The following is a 14,731-nucleotide window of genomic DNA, read 5'->3' on the forward strand; positions in this document are numbered from 1 at the left end:
TTCATGTTGTGGGATGCTCCTGCTGCAGCTGGAGCTGGCAGGAGGGGTCATGACCTCCAGTCACTCTTCCACCCTCCAAGGCAGCAATGTGGGAGATGGGTCATGTCTCCCTGGGAGCCACCCAGCATCCCCTGGCCCTGTGCTGTGGCTGCCAGGAAAGGAGCCCAGCCAAGCCCTGTATTTGGTCCTTGCCTTTCCCTCCATCAACAGACAGGCCAGACCCAGACCCGGGTTTCTTGGGGCTGAGGACAGAACAACACCCTTCTGCCAGTGGGAATACTCTGGTAGTGTGGTGGTGGGATTTGAAGGGAGAAGAGGGACTTGGAGAAGCCACCATGCCCATGGCCAGCAGGATGCTGCTGGGGCTGTGGCATGGAAAGTGGTGCTGGACTCAGGAGTCCCAGGCCTTCATCCTAGCAAACTCCTGTGTGTTGCAGTGTCCCCACAAGGTGTTTTCACTGCTGCTCCTTTCTCCTGTGCCGGCAGGAGCTGGTTTAGGCTGCAGTTGGATAACTTGGGGTTTGCAGCTACTGTCACAGCTGTAAGGTCTCCCCAACACTTCCCCACCACCAATCATTGGCAGCTGTGCAGCGACAGGGGTCTCTGAACTGTGCGTGACAGCCAGAGCTACTAGCAGGCGTGAATGTTCCTGTCACCCCCAAGACAGTTTGTAAGAGGCCAGGGAAAGCTGGACCCTGATTTCACCCTCCTCCTTCCAAAGCTCAGCTTCTTTTGCCATTTCCTGTGGTATCTGACTCCTGCTGATGAGTGGTGAGGGATTGGTGTGGACAAGGTTGCTCGAAGTATTTGCCTTCTGCCCCATTCCCAGGAAGCTGCATCGGTAGATGTGGGGTGGGAAGGTGGGCACAGGTTGAGGGCCAGACATGATCCCTTACCAGCATCCCTGCATGAGTTGTGCCGTGGCTGTGCCACTCCCAGCAAGGCTGCTGGCACCATTCACTCTCTTTGCTCTCACTCCAGGGCAGAGCCGCTTCCCTCACCACAGGAGGATGGAGGTCCTGCAGCTCCTGCGCCTGCTCCTCACCACCGCCATGCTGGGCCTCTCCCAGACGGTGAACCCCTTTGTGGCCCAGCAGACCCCCCCAGACCCTTGCTACGATGAGAGTGGTGCTCCTCGCCGCTGCATCCCTGAATTTGTCAACGCTGCCTTCGGGAAGGAGGTTCAAGCCTCCAGCACGTGCGGGAAGCCCCCGACACGGCACTGCAATGCTTCAGACCCCCGCCGAGCCCACCCGCCTGCCTACCTGACTGACCTCAACACTGCCTCCAACATGACATGCTGGCGCTCGGAGACCCTCCACCACTCACCCCAGAATGTCACCCTCACCCTCTCTCTTGGCAAGAAGTTCGAGGTGGTCTATGTCAGCCTCCAGTTCTGCTCGCCCCGGCCTGAGTCCACTGCCATCCTCAAGTCCATGGACTATGGCAAGACCTGGGTGCCCTACCAGTACTACTCCTCCCAGTGCCGTAAGATCTATGGCAAGCCCAGCAAAGCCACTGTCACCAAGCAGAATGAGCAGGAGGCCCTCTGCACCGACGGCCTCACCGACCTCTACCCCCTCACCGGAGGGCTCATCGCCTTCAGCACCCTTGACGGGCGACCCTCCGCCCAGGACTTTGACAGCAGCCCTGTGCTCCAAGACTGGGTGACAGCCACCGACATCCGTGTGGTCTTCAGCCGCCCACATCTCTTCCGCGACCTGGGCAGCCGAGACACCGGTGAGGAGGAGGGGGGCACTAGCTCAACCCCCTATTATTATGCAGTGGGGGAGCTGCAGGTTGGCGGGCGCTGCAAGTGCAATGGGCACGCGGCACGCTGCGTGAAGGACAAGGAGCAGAAGCTGGTGTGTGACTGCAAGCACAACACAGAGGGTCCTGAGTGCGATCGCTGCAAGCCCTTCCACTATGACCGACCCTGGCAGCGGGCCAGTGCCCGTGAGGCCAATGAATGTCTGGGTAAGTGATTTTTAAATAAATCTTTTTCATTGGCTGAAACTCTAAAAGAGGTCACTGGGTGAGGAAGTGATGGGTGCTGAGCCAAAATGATGGAGTGTGCTGGTGTGGAGATGCTGGGGAGCATCCCCTTCACTGAAGGGCTAGGAAAGACTCAAATCCAGCATCTGCCCTGTTTCTGCTGCAGGTGTCCCCCCAGAGGTGCAGTGGTTTGTCAACGAGAAAAAGCCCCAAAACCCTCCAAAAAAATCAGCAGTGTCTTCCAGCTGATCAGCAAACCTCAGCGTGGGATGCGGGATGCCTGGCTGGGGGTGTTTCCCTTGTGCAGCTGCCAATGGCCTGGGAAGGGGAATCATGGCAGTCCCCTGAGAGATGTGCTTTGGGGTAGGGAGCAGGCAGCAAAACCTGGTAGAGATTGAGGAAATACCTGAGATACCCTGATTCAACATTTTATCGTTTGGTCTGGCATGGTGCTTTGCATGGTGGTTTTAGCTTGTTTGTCCTTGCAAAGGTTTCCATGAGTTACAAATGTTGTCATCGAAATGAAACATTTCCAAAATATCAAAATGACGTTGCTTGGCTGTCCTGGTTATGAGTCTGTGTGGGATTTTGTTAGAGGTTTTTGCCTTTTGTCCTGATTTGGGGTTAGGGGATCCCAGAGCCCTATGAAGGTCTGGGAGACAGCCTCTCACTCCTCCTGGACTGGAGCCTGTGTCTCAGAGGGTGGCAGGAGGATGGATACAAGGGAAAGCCATACCATTCATCAGCCCTGAAAGGCTGTGGATGTGCCAGAGGTCAGAGGGACTTGTTAGTATTTGTAATCGATGTCTTGTTGAGATCCCAGCTGTTGGCTTAAATATATTTATGTTACAGTGGATTTCTTCTAAGACTGGCTAAAAAAGCAGAGAATTCAAAGCAAGTGCCGGAGCCAGTGCTTTAAACCACCTCACCCTCACACTCTGTGGGAATATGACAGCCCTTGCATTTTCCCACTCAGAAAGATGGGTTTGGAGTAAAGCTCAGAAAAAAATCCCCTCAACACCCTGCCCACAGCTACTGCCTCCAGCTGCCAGCAGGTCAGGCAGGGGAGGGCTCCGACTGGTGGGTGAACCCACAGAAACCCCCTGGGACAAAAGGAAGACCCCAGCCCAGTTGGCTGCCTCCCTTGTGGGGACCCTCTCCACTGAATCCCCCGATGAAGCAGTGGGTTGGTAGCAGAGGTGGCTCTGCTGGCACAAAACGGATTAAACTGGAGGGAGGCCTATTTTGAGGGAGCATCTGCAGATCTCCTGTCTGCCTATCCGTCTTACCCATTGTAGGGTGAGGGTCCCGCTTCACAGGGCCGTGCTCCCAAGCATCCCTGCCCCCAGATTCTTCACCCTTTTGGCAGATGGGGCTGAAAAGATAAACGAGGGAGAGAAGAGGAGGCGAGGGCGCAGTGCGGTCCCTTCAAGCTCCCCCTGACAAGCCCCGCGCACAAAGACCCTTCCCCGAGCTGCGTGTGAAAGTAGTTTTTCCTGTTGATTCACGCCCCTTCTTTCTCCCTTTCCCCTCTCGGGCTTTGTGCCCTCTCTGAAGGGACCTGAAAGAGCTTCTCCATCACCCGCCTCCGAAGGGCTTAGTGGCTGAAAGCTGGATTAGCTCCCCGAGCCTTCCCCTCTGTGCCTTTCAACAATGACATCTCCCCAGCCAGCACGAACAGACGCAGCAATTAGCACCAATTAAAAGGAGAGGCCGCCCGGGAAGTTCCCTTTGCTCAGCCTGGGGGCTGAAGGGTTTCGGACTCTGTCCTGCAGCTGGGCATTGGTGATGCTGGCTCGTGGTGGTGGATGGTCATGTGTGGCTGGGGAGGGGTGAGGAGGGGAAGGGTGGATGGATGCAGGAGGTTGGTAGCCCAGTGCCAGCTGAGGGGCAGGGCTGGGGGTCTGCAGCACCACAAAAGTGGATCTGGATGGAACCATGGGGCTTGTACAGCTTCAGGTCACCTCTTGGCTCTGTGCTCCCCAGCACGCTGCATGGGAGTTTGTCCCCCTCCAGTGCACAGGAGTCTCTACCTGCTCTGGCATGGGGACAGTTTGATGTCCTGCACCATGTCATGGTGCTGGGTCATCCATCCATGAAGCTGGAGGTGAGGACAAACTTTTCCTATTTCACAAGAATTTCTGCCTCTGGCTGATGTGGGGAAATGCAGAGGGGAAACAACCCAGTGACACCTGAGGTCTGAGCATTGGCATGGGCCATGACCCCACCATGGCTGCTGTAGGGTGGCTGTGGCATTTGTGGGGACTTCACTGTGCTGTGATGTTATGGGAGTCAGCATGACTTTGGCAAGCAGGCGGGCTTGGGGATGTTGCAGCTGGGACAGCAACAGTGGGTTTGCCATGCTGCTGGCTCGGCAAGGGGGCACAGGGTCAGCTCTGTGTGACAGTGTGCGTGGCCCCCTTCCCGGTGGTTAGAGAGCAGTGCCAGTCCACAGGCACAAGGAGCTCTCCTGATACCCCAAAAGGGCTGCCTGTCCTGCGGGGAGCTTGTCCTGCCAATATTGGGATGCTCTGTGTACCTGCTGGTGTGCTCTGCCCAAAACAGGGGAAAGAGGAGGGCAGGAAAGAGAAAGATGTGTCCTCATCTCTGTGTCCCTCCAGCTTTTGGCCCAGGTCAGGCTCAGTGAAGGATAATTCCTGCAGAGTGGCCAGAGGGAGCAGGATCACCAAAATCCCAAAACCCCGCCATGTCATGCATCAGCTTTATTCTTGCAGACCTGCTCCTCCTCCTTCCCACCGCTGCTGCCAGTCCCTGCCTGCACATGCAGAGCTGCTTGGGGCAGCCTGGTCACCCCCTCAGCAGGCTGTCCCCGAAACACCCGGCCTGGGGAAGGGGGGAAGCAGATTACCACAGGGCAGCCACTGAAAGTAATTGATGCACTCGCTGGTAATGCGGGAGCTCTTGTTCCCTTTGTGGCCGCCACGGCGGGAGTGCTCCCCAGAGCACTGGGATAATGCACGGGGCTTGCTTTGATCCCGGGGGTTTGGCGGGGAAGGGGTTGCGCTCTCCTGGGAAGACCTTGCTGGCTGCTGCTTCCCTCTGCTTTGGGCTGGGGGTCTGTGGTAATTGATCCGGGATGCCAGCGCTGGAAAATACCAATCCCTGGAGCAGGGATGGGGTTTAGAAAATCCCCTGTGTTTTCCCCATGTCCTCTGCCCCTTCCTGAACATGTTTGCTTTCTTTTTCTACCTCAGTGCTTCCTATGCAAAAATTATCTCAGAAATCCCCCAGTGAGCTGGCCTGGGCTATTGTACCCCATGGAGCAGGATCCATTCTGTCAGTGGCCTCTTGTCAGTCGCATCTGCAGCCCCTTCCCTTGCTGCACCCCCGCAGCAGGGTGCTCCTTGCCCTCTCTCCAGTAGATGTGCTGGAGACTGGTGGGTTCCCAGCAGCACCAGCTGTGGTCCTTCCCCACAGAGAGCAGGAGGCAGTGGTTTGGGGTAGGTGATTGCTTTTGGAGGTGGACAAGCAGGCAGCATCCCCCCACCACCTCTGTCTGGGCACCTGCTCCCCATGGGGCGCAGCATCGCAGCGAATCCGGGGTGCAGCGGGGACGCAATCACTGAGATGGAGGCGATTAACACTTGTCTGACCATCCTGAGTCCTGCTCCTCGTGGGATGGGGCTGGAGTGGCTCAGCCTTTCCCTCGCACCCCTGTTCTCAGCTCTCAGCCTCTCGGGGAGGGCTCTCTGCTTCTGCTTCTCCTAATTATTGCAGAAGAAATTAAAGCCTTGGCCCCTCTCCCCAAACACCTTCTCCATGATGGAGGCACAGTGTGGATGGGAGGGAAGGGGTTTTTCTGCTCTCGGTTCCCATCCCCAGGGCGGAGGTACAGCCCCATCCTGCCCCGCCGTCCTGGCCGGGCTCTCCTCCAGCCAAAGCAGGGGCGTAGCTCAAATCCACTGTGGGTTGGCAGCAGCGGCCGGTCTAGGGTTTCGCTGAGCCGGCTGCCTTCGCTAATTATTCCCAGGGAACTTGTAGGGACGGCAAGCCCACCTTCTGCCCCACAAGCTCCATCATCTGCCACGCGTGTGCCCAGTGCATGGCACTGCCTGTCCTGTGCCAGGGTCCCTGCCCCAACCCCCTCGTGCCATCACCCCAGGCTCCTCCATCCACAGCAGCCTGGAGGAAAAGAGGTTGTGGGGCGGCCATGGCCTGGGCAGGGGTTCAAATCCCATCAAAAGTGGGTCAGAAGGTTGCTCCATTGCGAGGTGTTGATGTTTAATTAGTCTATTATTGCAAATTATTAGATCTTGTGATTGTTTAATTGATCATATGATTGTTTAATTGGGCATACTGTACAAGGGCGGAAGCAAGCCACCAGATAATTAGCCCCAAACTGTGCAATTAAATTCTTATTAATACCCCAAACAGCAGGGAACATTCAAGCCTTTAATTAGTGATTAACGGGAGACAAACAGAGCTTGCAACCGAGTCAGCGCTGAGAAACATTGCAAGTATTGAGCCGGGTAAGAGGGGGGACCCGTCTGCCCCAATTAGCGCTGGATGGCTGCGCCGGGGGGGTGAGGGCACAGTCATGCGTGCTGGTGTGCCCCTGTCCCTGAGCAGGGGACAGCCACCCAGCCCTGCATAGCCAAGCCCAGGCAGGTCCTCAGGCTGTCTGGCCAGGATTGTGCCAGACTTGGCTCCTGGTAAGCTGGTGGCAGCTTGCTGACACCCGGCCCTGGGTGGGATCAGCATCCCAGAGTGGGCAGCATTGCTGCCTGCAGGCAGGGGGATGATGCTAGGCAGCAAGAAGAGGGTTGTCTCCAAAAGCTGGTTCCTGGGAGGATCTGCAGCTTGTTGCCAAGGAAAGGTGGCTCTGGGGCTGATGGGGACGTGCCAACTGGGAGGGCCCCCAGCCCACAGCAGAGTTGGTGATACCATGAGAAGGCCCCGGCCAGTTACTCTCTCACCAATTAAACTGGAGGCAGAGAGGGACTCGCGCCAAGGGCAGCAAATCATTTACCTGACCTTTCTTCTCTGCTGCCCATTGCCTCCCCTCTGGGCTGCTGTCCCCTTTCCTGCCCTAGAGGATGCCAGAGGCTTGCGGGGGCACCCCCAAGCATTCCTAGCAGGACAGAAAATCTGCCTTTTGGGGTGACCCAACTGGCCTTTCAGTGATGCAAGGGAATAACAAGGCCACTCTACCCTCCAAAAATTGTTCCTTTGCCACAATTACATGTGGCCACCTCAGTACAGCGGTACAAACTCTCCCATTATCTGGGGAGTGCAAGAGCAGCCTGGATATGGGGGTACTTCACCACATTTCTCCTGCCCCTGGCAAAGCCTGGCCAGGCATTGGCATCCCCAGCACAGCAGCATCCCTGGCACAGGAGCATCCCAGGCTGCCTGGGACCGCGGGCAGTATTTGCTGCTCTGCTTCCAAGCACCACAAGCACCTAGTCCTGTGTCAGAATTGGCCTCAAAAGTCCCTGTTTTTCACCAGCACTGCGGAAAAATAATGAACTCAAAAGGCACAACTCCCCAGAGGCACCTACCACCATGCTGGAGTGTTATTTTGATGCCTGCCATGTGATTTTTACACTAATCTCATAAAGCAGAGGAGCTCCTGGGGGAGCTGAGGTTTGAGCACATGGTGCTGGCAGCACTGAGGCCGGCACCAACTTTTTGCTCAACTCATTTAAACCTCCAAAAAGGCTCTTTTTTTAGGGCTGGGATTTGCTTCAGCTTTCTTCCCCAAGCGTCTCTGAGGCAGGAGTGATGAGGCGAGCGAGGGAGCGTTTGATCTGCGTGGGATGAAGCTCCCACCAGTGCTGCTGGCTGGGGGGGAGGCAACTTCACACGACCGCCAAGCCAGGCCTAAGCAGTTAAATCTGGGCTGACACGTTAATGAATTTCACAGTATGCCTGGAAAAACTCTCACCCAACCTCACTTCACCGGCGTGGGGAGGGGGCCAGGACGGGGGAAGGAGGGCGCCACGTTTTGCCGAAGGAAATCTTGTTCCCATTATCTTTTTGTGAGAGTGTTAAGCAGGAACGGGCATTGCTTTGCCTTTTTATCTCACACACGTGGAATCAGGCAGGGGGGGCTGCACAGTTCCTGTGGCTAATGAAAAAATAGCGTGTGTGTGTGTTTGCAGGACTGTGCACGTATGTGTATGTGTGTATATGCATCTGTGCGTGCATATACGTGCATGTGTATGTATACACATACGTGAGCATGGTATGAATGTGCGTGCATGTTTGGGTGTATTTGTGCACACAAGTGTGCACCCTTTTGTGTGTGTGCACATGCAGCAGCGTGTGGGTGTTTGCGCATCTGCGTGCGTGCACATGTGTGCATGTGTAATGTATGTGGATATTTAGGTGCACATTTGTGTGCAGGCATGTTCACAGGTACATGTTCATGTGCACACGAGCTAGTATGTGTGCTCGTGTGCATCTGTGAGCACACGTGTGCATGCACATGCATGGGTTGCTGTGTGCGATTCTTTCTACGTGTGCACATGCACGCAGGATAGAGCCTTATATTTGAGGAACTGGGGGGCTCCACTGCTGACGTTGAGGATGGCAGCCTGTGAGGCAGCAGAGCCAAAGCCATCGCGCCCCCGGCATGAGGCGGGAACCAGCTGCCAGGGAAGTGACGGGTGGGATGATGGGGCTGCAGGTGCCCGACTGTCACTGCTGGACCCCCTAGCTGAACCCCTCCATCTCACACTTGTCTGCCTTCAGCCCAGCAGTGCCCTGTCCCTACATGTGCCCTTTCTCCTCTTCCCTGACCTCCCGGCACAGGCCCTGTGGGGTGGCGGATACTGCACATCTGGACGGCACGTTGGGGCCAGCTGTGCCGTGCTGTGCCTCACCCGTTCCGCTCCCCTGGTGCGGTCAGGCCCGGCCCCCAGCAGCAGTGGAGGGCACTGGGGCAGCTCCAGCCCACCCAGGGGGTCTCCCTGGTTTTGCCACCAGCCCTCACCCTCTCACCTTCCCTTGCAGCCTGCAACTGCAACCTGCACGCTCGGCGCTGCCGCTTCAACATGGAGCTGTACAAGCTCTCGGGCAGGAAGAGCGGTGGCGTCTGCCTCAACTGCCGACACAACACTGCAGGGCGGCACTGCCACTACTGCAAGGAGGGCTTCTACCGCGACCTCAGCAAGTCCATCACAGACCGCAAGGCCTGCAAAGGTAAGCTGGGGGGCCTCCATGCAGGCAGCACAGGAGATACAACCTCTCTTGGTCTCCTTGCTCTTCCTTCCTGTCCTCAGGCCATCCCTCTGCTCAGAGCTCAGCTGCTCCCACTGGCAACTGCAGGGCACCTCCAGCCTCTGTCACCCTGGTCACTTCTGCCAGCACAAGGGCACCAGGCAGGGACATCACTTCAGGCCCAGCACCTCCTCAAGGGATGGGGAGGATGACAGGCAGGGAGTGAGCAGGCTCTCAGAAGCCCGGTCCATCCCAGGAGGGTCCTGGTGTAGCCACATTTACAGTCTCCACAGTCAGAAAGATGCTGGGCAGGTGCTGGAGAAAGTGCATGACTAAATGTGCTGAAAACCCATCCCTGACACTGACATTGTCTGGGCCATAGACATGCTTGGAAGCATTCAAGCTGCTTCACAAAATGACCCGTGATGGTTTCCCTGCCTTGTGGGGCTGGGGATGCTGACAGAGGTTGCCTCCTCCCTGCTGGACTGCGGTCCAGGACTCCACAGTGTGCATTTCAGCTATGGGACCTGTTTTGGGGGGCATGATGAGCACTACAGCTCTCGGTGCCTGCGGGCGGGTGGCTTGTCCCCGAGCTGTCCAGGAACCATGCTGTCTCCAAGCCATCAAGCTGCAGCTTGACCTCGCAAGGTCCCCAGCCAGTCACAAATTTCATGGAGCCTGCCCCTCTCCTCTACCTCCTCCAGCTCCTGGCCAAGCCCATCTGGTTTCTCTTATATCTCCCTGCTCATCCTTCTCTGCAGAGCCTTTTTCCTCTGTAAAGCCTAAAAATAATAGTTTCACTAAAGAAATTGAGATAAGAAAACACCTTGCCCACCCCCATGGACTGGTGGGATCCAGGCTGAAATGCTGGAGCAGGCAGGTTGGCCACAGCTGCTCTAAGGCCAGGAACTCATCTCTGATCCCTTTTCTTCCAGCTTAGATTGCAAGCGCCTCTCGGAAGAGAGGGCAGCATCCCTCTCTTGAGCATTGTGCAGTTATGTGGGCACCAGACACCTTCACTGCTGTAAGGACATGACACTAGTGTGTTTATGTAGGGCCTGCAGTAACTGCTAAAGCTGGTTTTGGACCATTACCTTTGTGGCCACAGACCTGAACTGAAGGATTTGGCTTTTGGGGTTCCCATCTTGGGTGCCTTAGTGTGGTTTGTAGGTATGGTTCATTTGGGTCCAGGATGTAATAGGTAAGATCCTTCCACTGCCTGTGCTGTGTGAGCCGCCCCTGCCTCTCCCTGTCCCTGCTCCTATGGGAGTGGTTGAGAGGACAGAGCAAAGGGAGAAACTTCCCATGTTTGACTGATGCCACGGGGGTAGCAGGAGCACAGCTGAGCACTTTCAGGGGGAGCCCCGCCTGCAGCCAGCTCATTAGCACACGATGAGCTAATCATTTTTAATAACCCAAGCAGTTGAATTGACATCTCAGCAGCCCATGTCCTCACGGGACCATGCACTGCTTCCCAGCCCCTTGGCCTTGGCCAAGCAGTGTCACAGCTATGGCTGTAGGTACAGCAGCCCCCCGGCAGCATCTGGGGTTTCCCATTGACAGGACTCATGCCAGGTGGCAGCCAGGTCACAAAGCCATGCCAGGTGCCAGCATCCTTGGGGTGACACTGGGAGGCACTAGGAGAGAGGAGCAGGCAGGACAAGACGTGCATCCCGAAGGTCTATAGCACAGCATTCTGAGTTGCATCCCATTCCTGGGAGGGGTCCTGGCTCTGTCTGAGGCCAAGGAGTGATGGCAGCAGCGCCTGGCTCATGCTGCAACGCTGCTGGACTGGGGCAGCTTTAGAAAAATTCCCTTTTCTGTGAGGATTTTCCTTGAGCACTGGGGGCTCACAGGCAACCCCAGGTCACCCCGACTGGCACTGGGGCTTACAAGCACTGGGGTGGCTGTGCCACCTACACCTCACCTCGCATCCTCTGCAGGCAGCACCCAACCTCCCCACCCCTCCCTGAACAAGGGGTTTCTGATCTCCTTTGGTTCACCAGCTCCTTCTGCTTTTGCTACCAAAATTGTCTGATAATATCCCAAGAAAAAAATAGAAGCCTTGCAGATGTCTGCCTCCCTGTGGGACCGGGGTTCCCAGTGCCGCCTCTGTGATGATCATTGAGGTCTTAGTTTCTGCCCCAGCCGGGAAAGAGAGCACTTACCAAAAAATAGTAATAATAAATAAATAAAGCAAGCAGGATTTGGCTAGATGCTGGAAACAGGGAGGAGTGTAACTGGATACGGCCCGGCTCAGTGTGTGCATCAGAGCTGGGTGTGAGTCTGTGGGACCAGGGACACTGCAGGTGCAGCATTCACAGGTCTCTCTGTTTTCACGGCTGAAGATGGAGCAAGCAGAGGGGCCCTGGCTGCCTCCCATCTGCCTGTGCCTGCCTGATTCAGGCAGCAGCCTGTGGTCTGTCAGAGCAAGTCCTGCTCCACCATCCTAGCAGGGCAGTAAGTGTGGAGCGTTAAGGTGATGGAAAGTATGTCAGATTTAAGGTGGCTCCTCTGGAGGGGATGAGGTGGGCAGAGCATGCCAGGATGCTCAGGAGCTGGTGGGATGGGACAAGCGCTGATGCTGCTGTGCAGGAGAAATGCCAGTGAGCCATGTCCAGGCTGCGGCGGAGAGGAAGAATGGGGTGCTGTGGCAGGTCCCTTGTTGCAGACAAACCTCCCTCCCCTGCCTGTCCCCGTGCCAAGCCACAGGCAGGTCTCTGCCAGCCCGGTCCAGAGGGTGCCGCTTCCGGAGGGCTGGCAGTGTTTGCCCGTGGTTTGGAAGTGCTGCAAAGGTTCAGCCAAGCCAGATGAACATGTGCACAAGGGCCATCCCCCGCTACGGTGCATATGTTGAGGAGGATCTGGCAGTAAAGGCAGTACCCTGGGTCTTGGGAGCCAGCTCCTGGCTCTGCCTCAGGGAACCAAGTTAATAATAAAATCCCTGATGCTTCTGCTCCTTTGGCTGTCCTTCTTTTGGTAAAGCAGAGAGAATTTCCACCTCTTTCTTGTACTTATCCAGTGGTGGATCCATTGGGACTGGGAGCGCCTTGGAGCAGGAGCAGCACCTGGGAGCCTGCCTGCCTGCCTGGTATCATGAATAGGAGCTGGTGCTGCCAGAGAGATATATAAATACATGGAGACTTGACAAGAGAGTTTGGGCTTGCTTTTACCAAAGATATGTCCTGTACCTATAGATCAGATACCTACATGCCTGTAAGAAAAAAGAAGTAAAAGGAAAGACAAGCCTCAGGACAGCAGATCTTAAAAGCAGGCATGGATCAAGCTGCTATGAACTGACATCTGGAGCTTTCAGCAGAGGTCTTTGCATTCACCACAGCACTGGTCCAGGGCAGAAGCTGAACATCCCAGCAAAGGCAAATTTTGCAGCTCTAGGAACAAAGCTTGTTTCATATTCAGGAGGTGAAATACTAGCCCAGAAACCAGGAACTACTACATTTTATTTAAACAAACCCCAAAGCATGTTACTAAATATCTATCAAACCACAGTTTGTCTCTTCTGGGATGCAACGTCTTTGAAATAGGCACAAAACTATTGACTGCAGATTGCACAAGCCCACATGTCCTGCTGGCAGCTGAGCAGAGCCCTCAGCCACCGGCTGGCGAGTGGGGAGTCAAGATTTTCCCTCCAGCCGCCGGCCGGCCAGCAGCCAGCGTCACCGCTGGACACTGCAGGATGGAAAAGTCAAATAAAGAATGGCTGTGCATTAATCCCTATAATTTAAACAAAGCTGTAAACTGTGAGCTTTCTCCAATGAAAACTGGTGAAGCAGTAGCAGCTAAGCCTTAAGACGCAAAAATACCCTCAATATTAGGTGCAAAACATGCTTTCTGGCAAGCACAGCTCGATGAGTTAAGCTCCAAGCTAGTGACTTAATCCCCTATTCAAGCACTGTGGGCCAGATCCTGGCGAGCAGCAGGGCTCAGTGTGTGGGCAGCAGGCGTGGAGCTGTGCTGTGACCCAACGCCTGCATTCCCCGGTGCTGGGATGGGGTCCCTTGGCTAGCCCCTCTCTGGGTCATGTCAGGACAAGGAGGGATGGAGATGCTGGAGTGGTGGGATGCAGCGACAGTGGGATGTGGGACTGGTCAGGGTAAGCACTGAGTGCTGCCTGGAACGGGAAGGAGCAATGGATTCTCATGGGACTGCAGGAAATCCCACCACAGCAGCTTGAGGGGCCAGAGGGTGGTCTGACAGAGACCAAAGACTGCTGTGGATGTGAGATGAGCAAGACGGCCTTAATTGCCAATCCGGATAAAGCATTAAGAGTCATTGAAAGCCCTCTTCCACCGCATGAAGAAGGATCTGCTTAGATGAATTGGATCCTGATTGTGCTGAGATTTATGTCCATCCTTAGACTTTACACCAGGAGTACGCTGCTGGGGCCCAAGAGATTATCCACAACGTGTGAAGTTAAGCGCTTGTATAAATCTTTGCTGGAAGCATGCCTTTGGCCATAAATTTTTTAGGGCACTGACTGCCACTGTGCATGCAGAGCAGGAGTGATGGCTGCAGGGATCTCTGAGCTCTCCCTGCACAGTTATATCTCTCAGACAAGCGGGAGTTTGGCAGAGCTTGTTGCCCAGCTGCTCTGGAGTGGGTTGGACTTTGACAGCTGGAGATGGGTGTGTGGCCCTAGGAGCACTCTGAGCACCAAAGGTGAGGTGAGAACCCCTCATTCAGGGCAGCACTGGGGTGATGCTGGTGGCACCGGGCTGCTTTTTCCAGCACAAGCGGTGATGAGGATGGTCAATGCTTCATGCCCAGCCCCACTAACAGAAGCCCAAGCCTTTGCTAGTGGAAAAGAGACAAAACAATGGACGGTTTCCAAGAGGTGTACCTGCCAGCTTGTCAAAGGCACCTGCTTCCTCCAAGTTCTGCAGGAACCAGCCAATCCCGCACAGAAGAGGCCTGTGGAGTAGGCATAGGGAGGCCATCAAGATGCATCTGAAGTAGCTGAAACATCCCTGAGCACTGTGGTTCAAGAGAGGGCTGTAAGCCTGATGTTCTCCCCCAGGGCAAAGCAGTGATGCTGTTCCCATGGGTCACCTGAGGCTGGTGAAGCACTGGACCATCGCTGCTGGCTTTGCTCCTTGTAGTCTAGGGCTGAACCATCCCATAATCTCAGGACCTCTGGGGCTCCCTGATAACCTGACGGCGGGTGTTTGCAGGAGAGCCAGGAAAGCCTGGCTCACTGGGGCAAGCTGACCGCCCTGGCAGGAGACAAGCCTGTTATGGCTGAAGAAAGACCCCATGTTTCTGACAGCACTACGTCGTGCCAAGACTCCCTTACTTACTGCCATTTGTTATCACAGCTGAGCCCCCAAAATATCCTTGTCAGAAAGACGTCCGTTTCCAGTCCCAGGCAAGATCTGATAAGAATGAAGCATCTGATCTGCATTAGAGTCTGCTTGCTCTGGTTTCTGGCCATGCAGGAGGGGACCCGAGGAGCAGCACTGTGGTGCTCCCACCAGTCCCATCTGGTGAAAATTAGGGAAACGATAACATCAGGGGGCTGCGGGGGCAGGCG

At 55.6% G+C, this 14,731-nt stretch overlaps 1 protein-coding gene across 1 annotated transcript in view; it reads left to right on the forward strand.

Annotated features, from left to right (window-relative positions):
• The first annotated feature begins 986 nt into the window (after positions 1–986).
• The window catches only part of NTN3 (netrin 3), a 25,585-nt gene continuing 11,840 nt past the window's right edge, over positions 987–14,731 (forward strand). The window contains exons 1-2 of the mRNA XM_026859243.1: positions 987–1,977; positions 8,974–9,162. Coding sequence (XP_026715044.1) covers positions 1,011–1,977; positions 8,974–9,162 — 1,156 coding nt within the window. The 5' untranslated portion in view covers positions 987–1,010. The remainder of the gene's footprint in view (positions 1,978–8,973; positions 9,163–14,731) is intronic.

The sequence above is a fragment of the Athene cunicularia genome (assembly GCF_003259725.1).
Source record: "Athene cunicularia isolate RWA chromosome 14 unlocalized genomic scaffold, athCun1 chr14_part1, whole genome shotgun sequence".
Classification (NCBI taxonomy): Eukaryota; Metazoa; Chordata; class Aves; order Strigiformes; family Strigidae; genus Athene; species Athene cunicularia.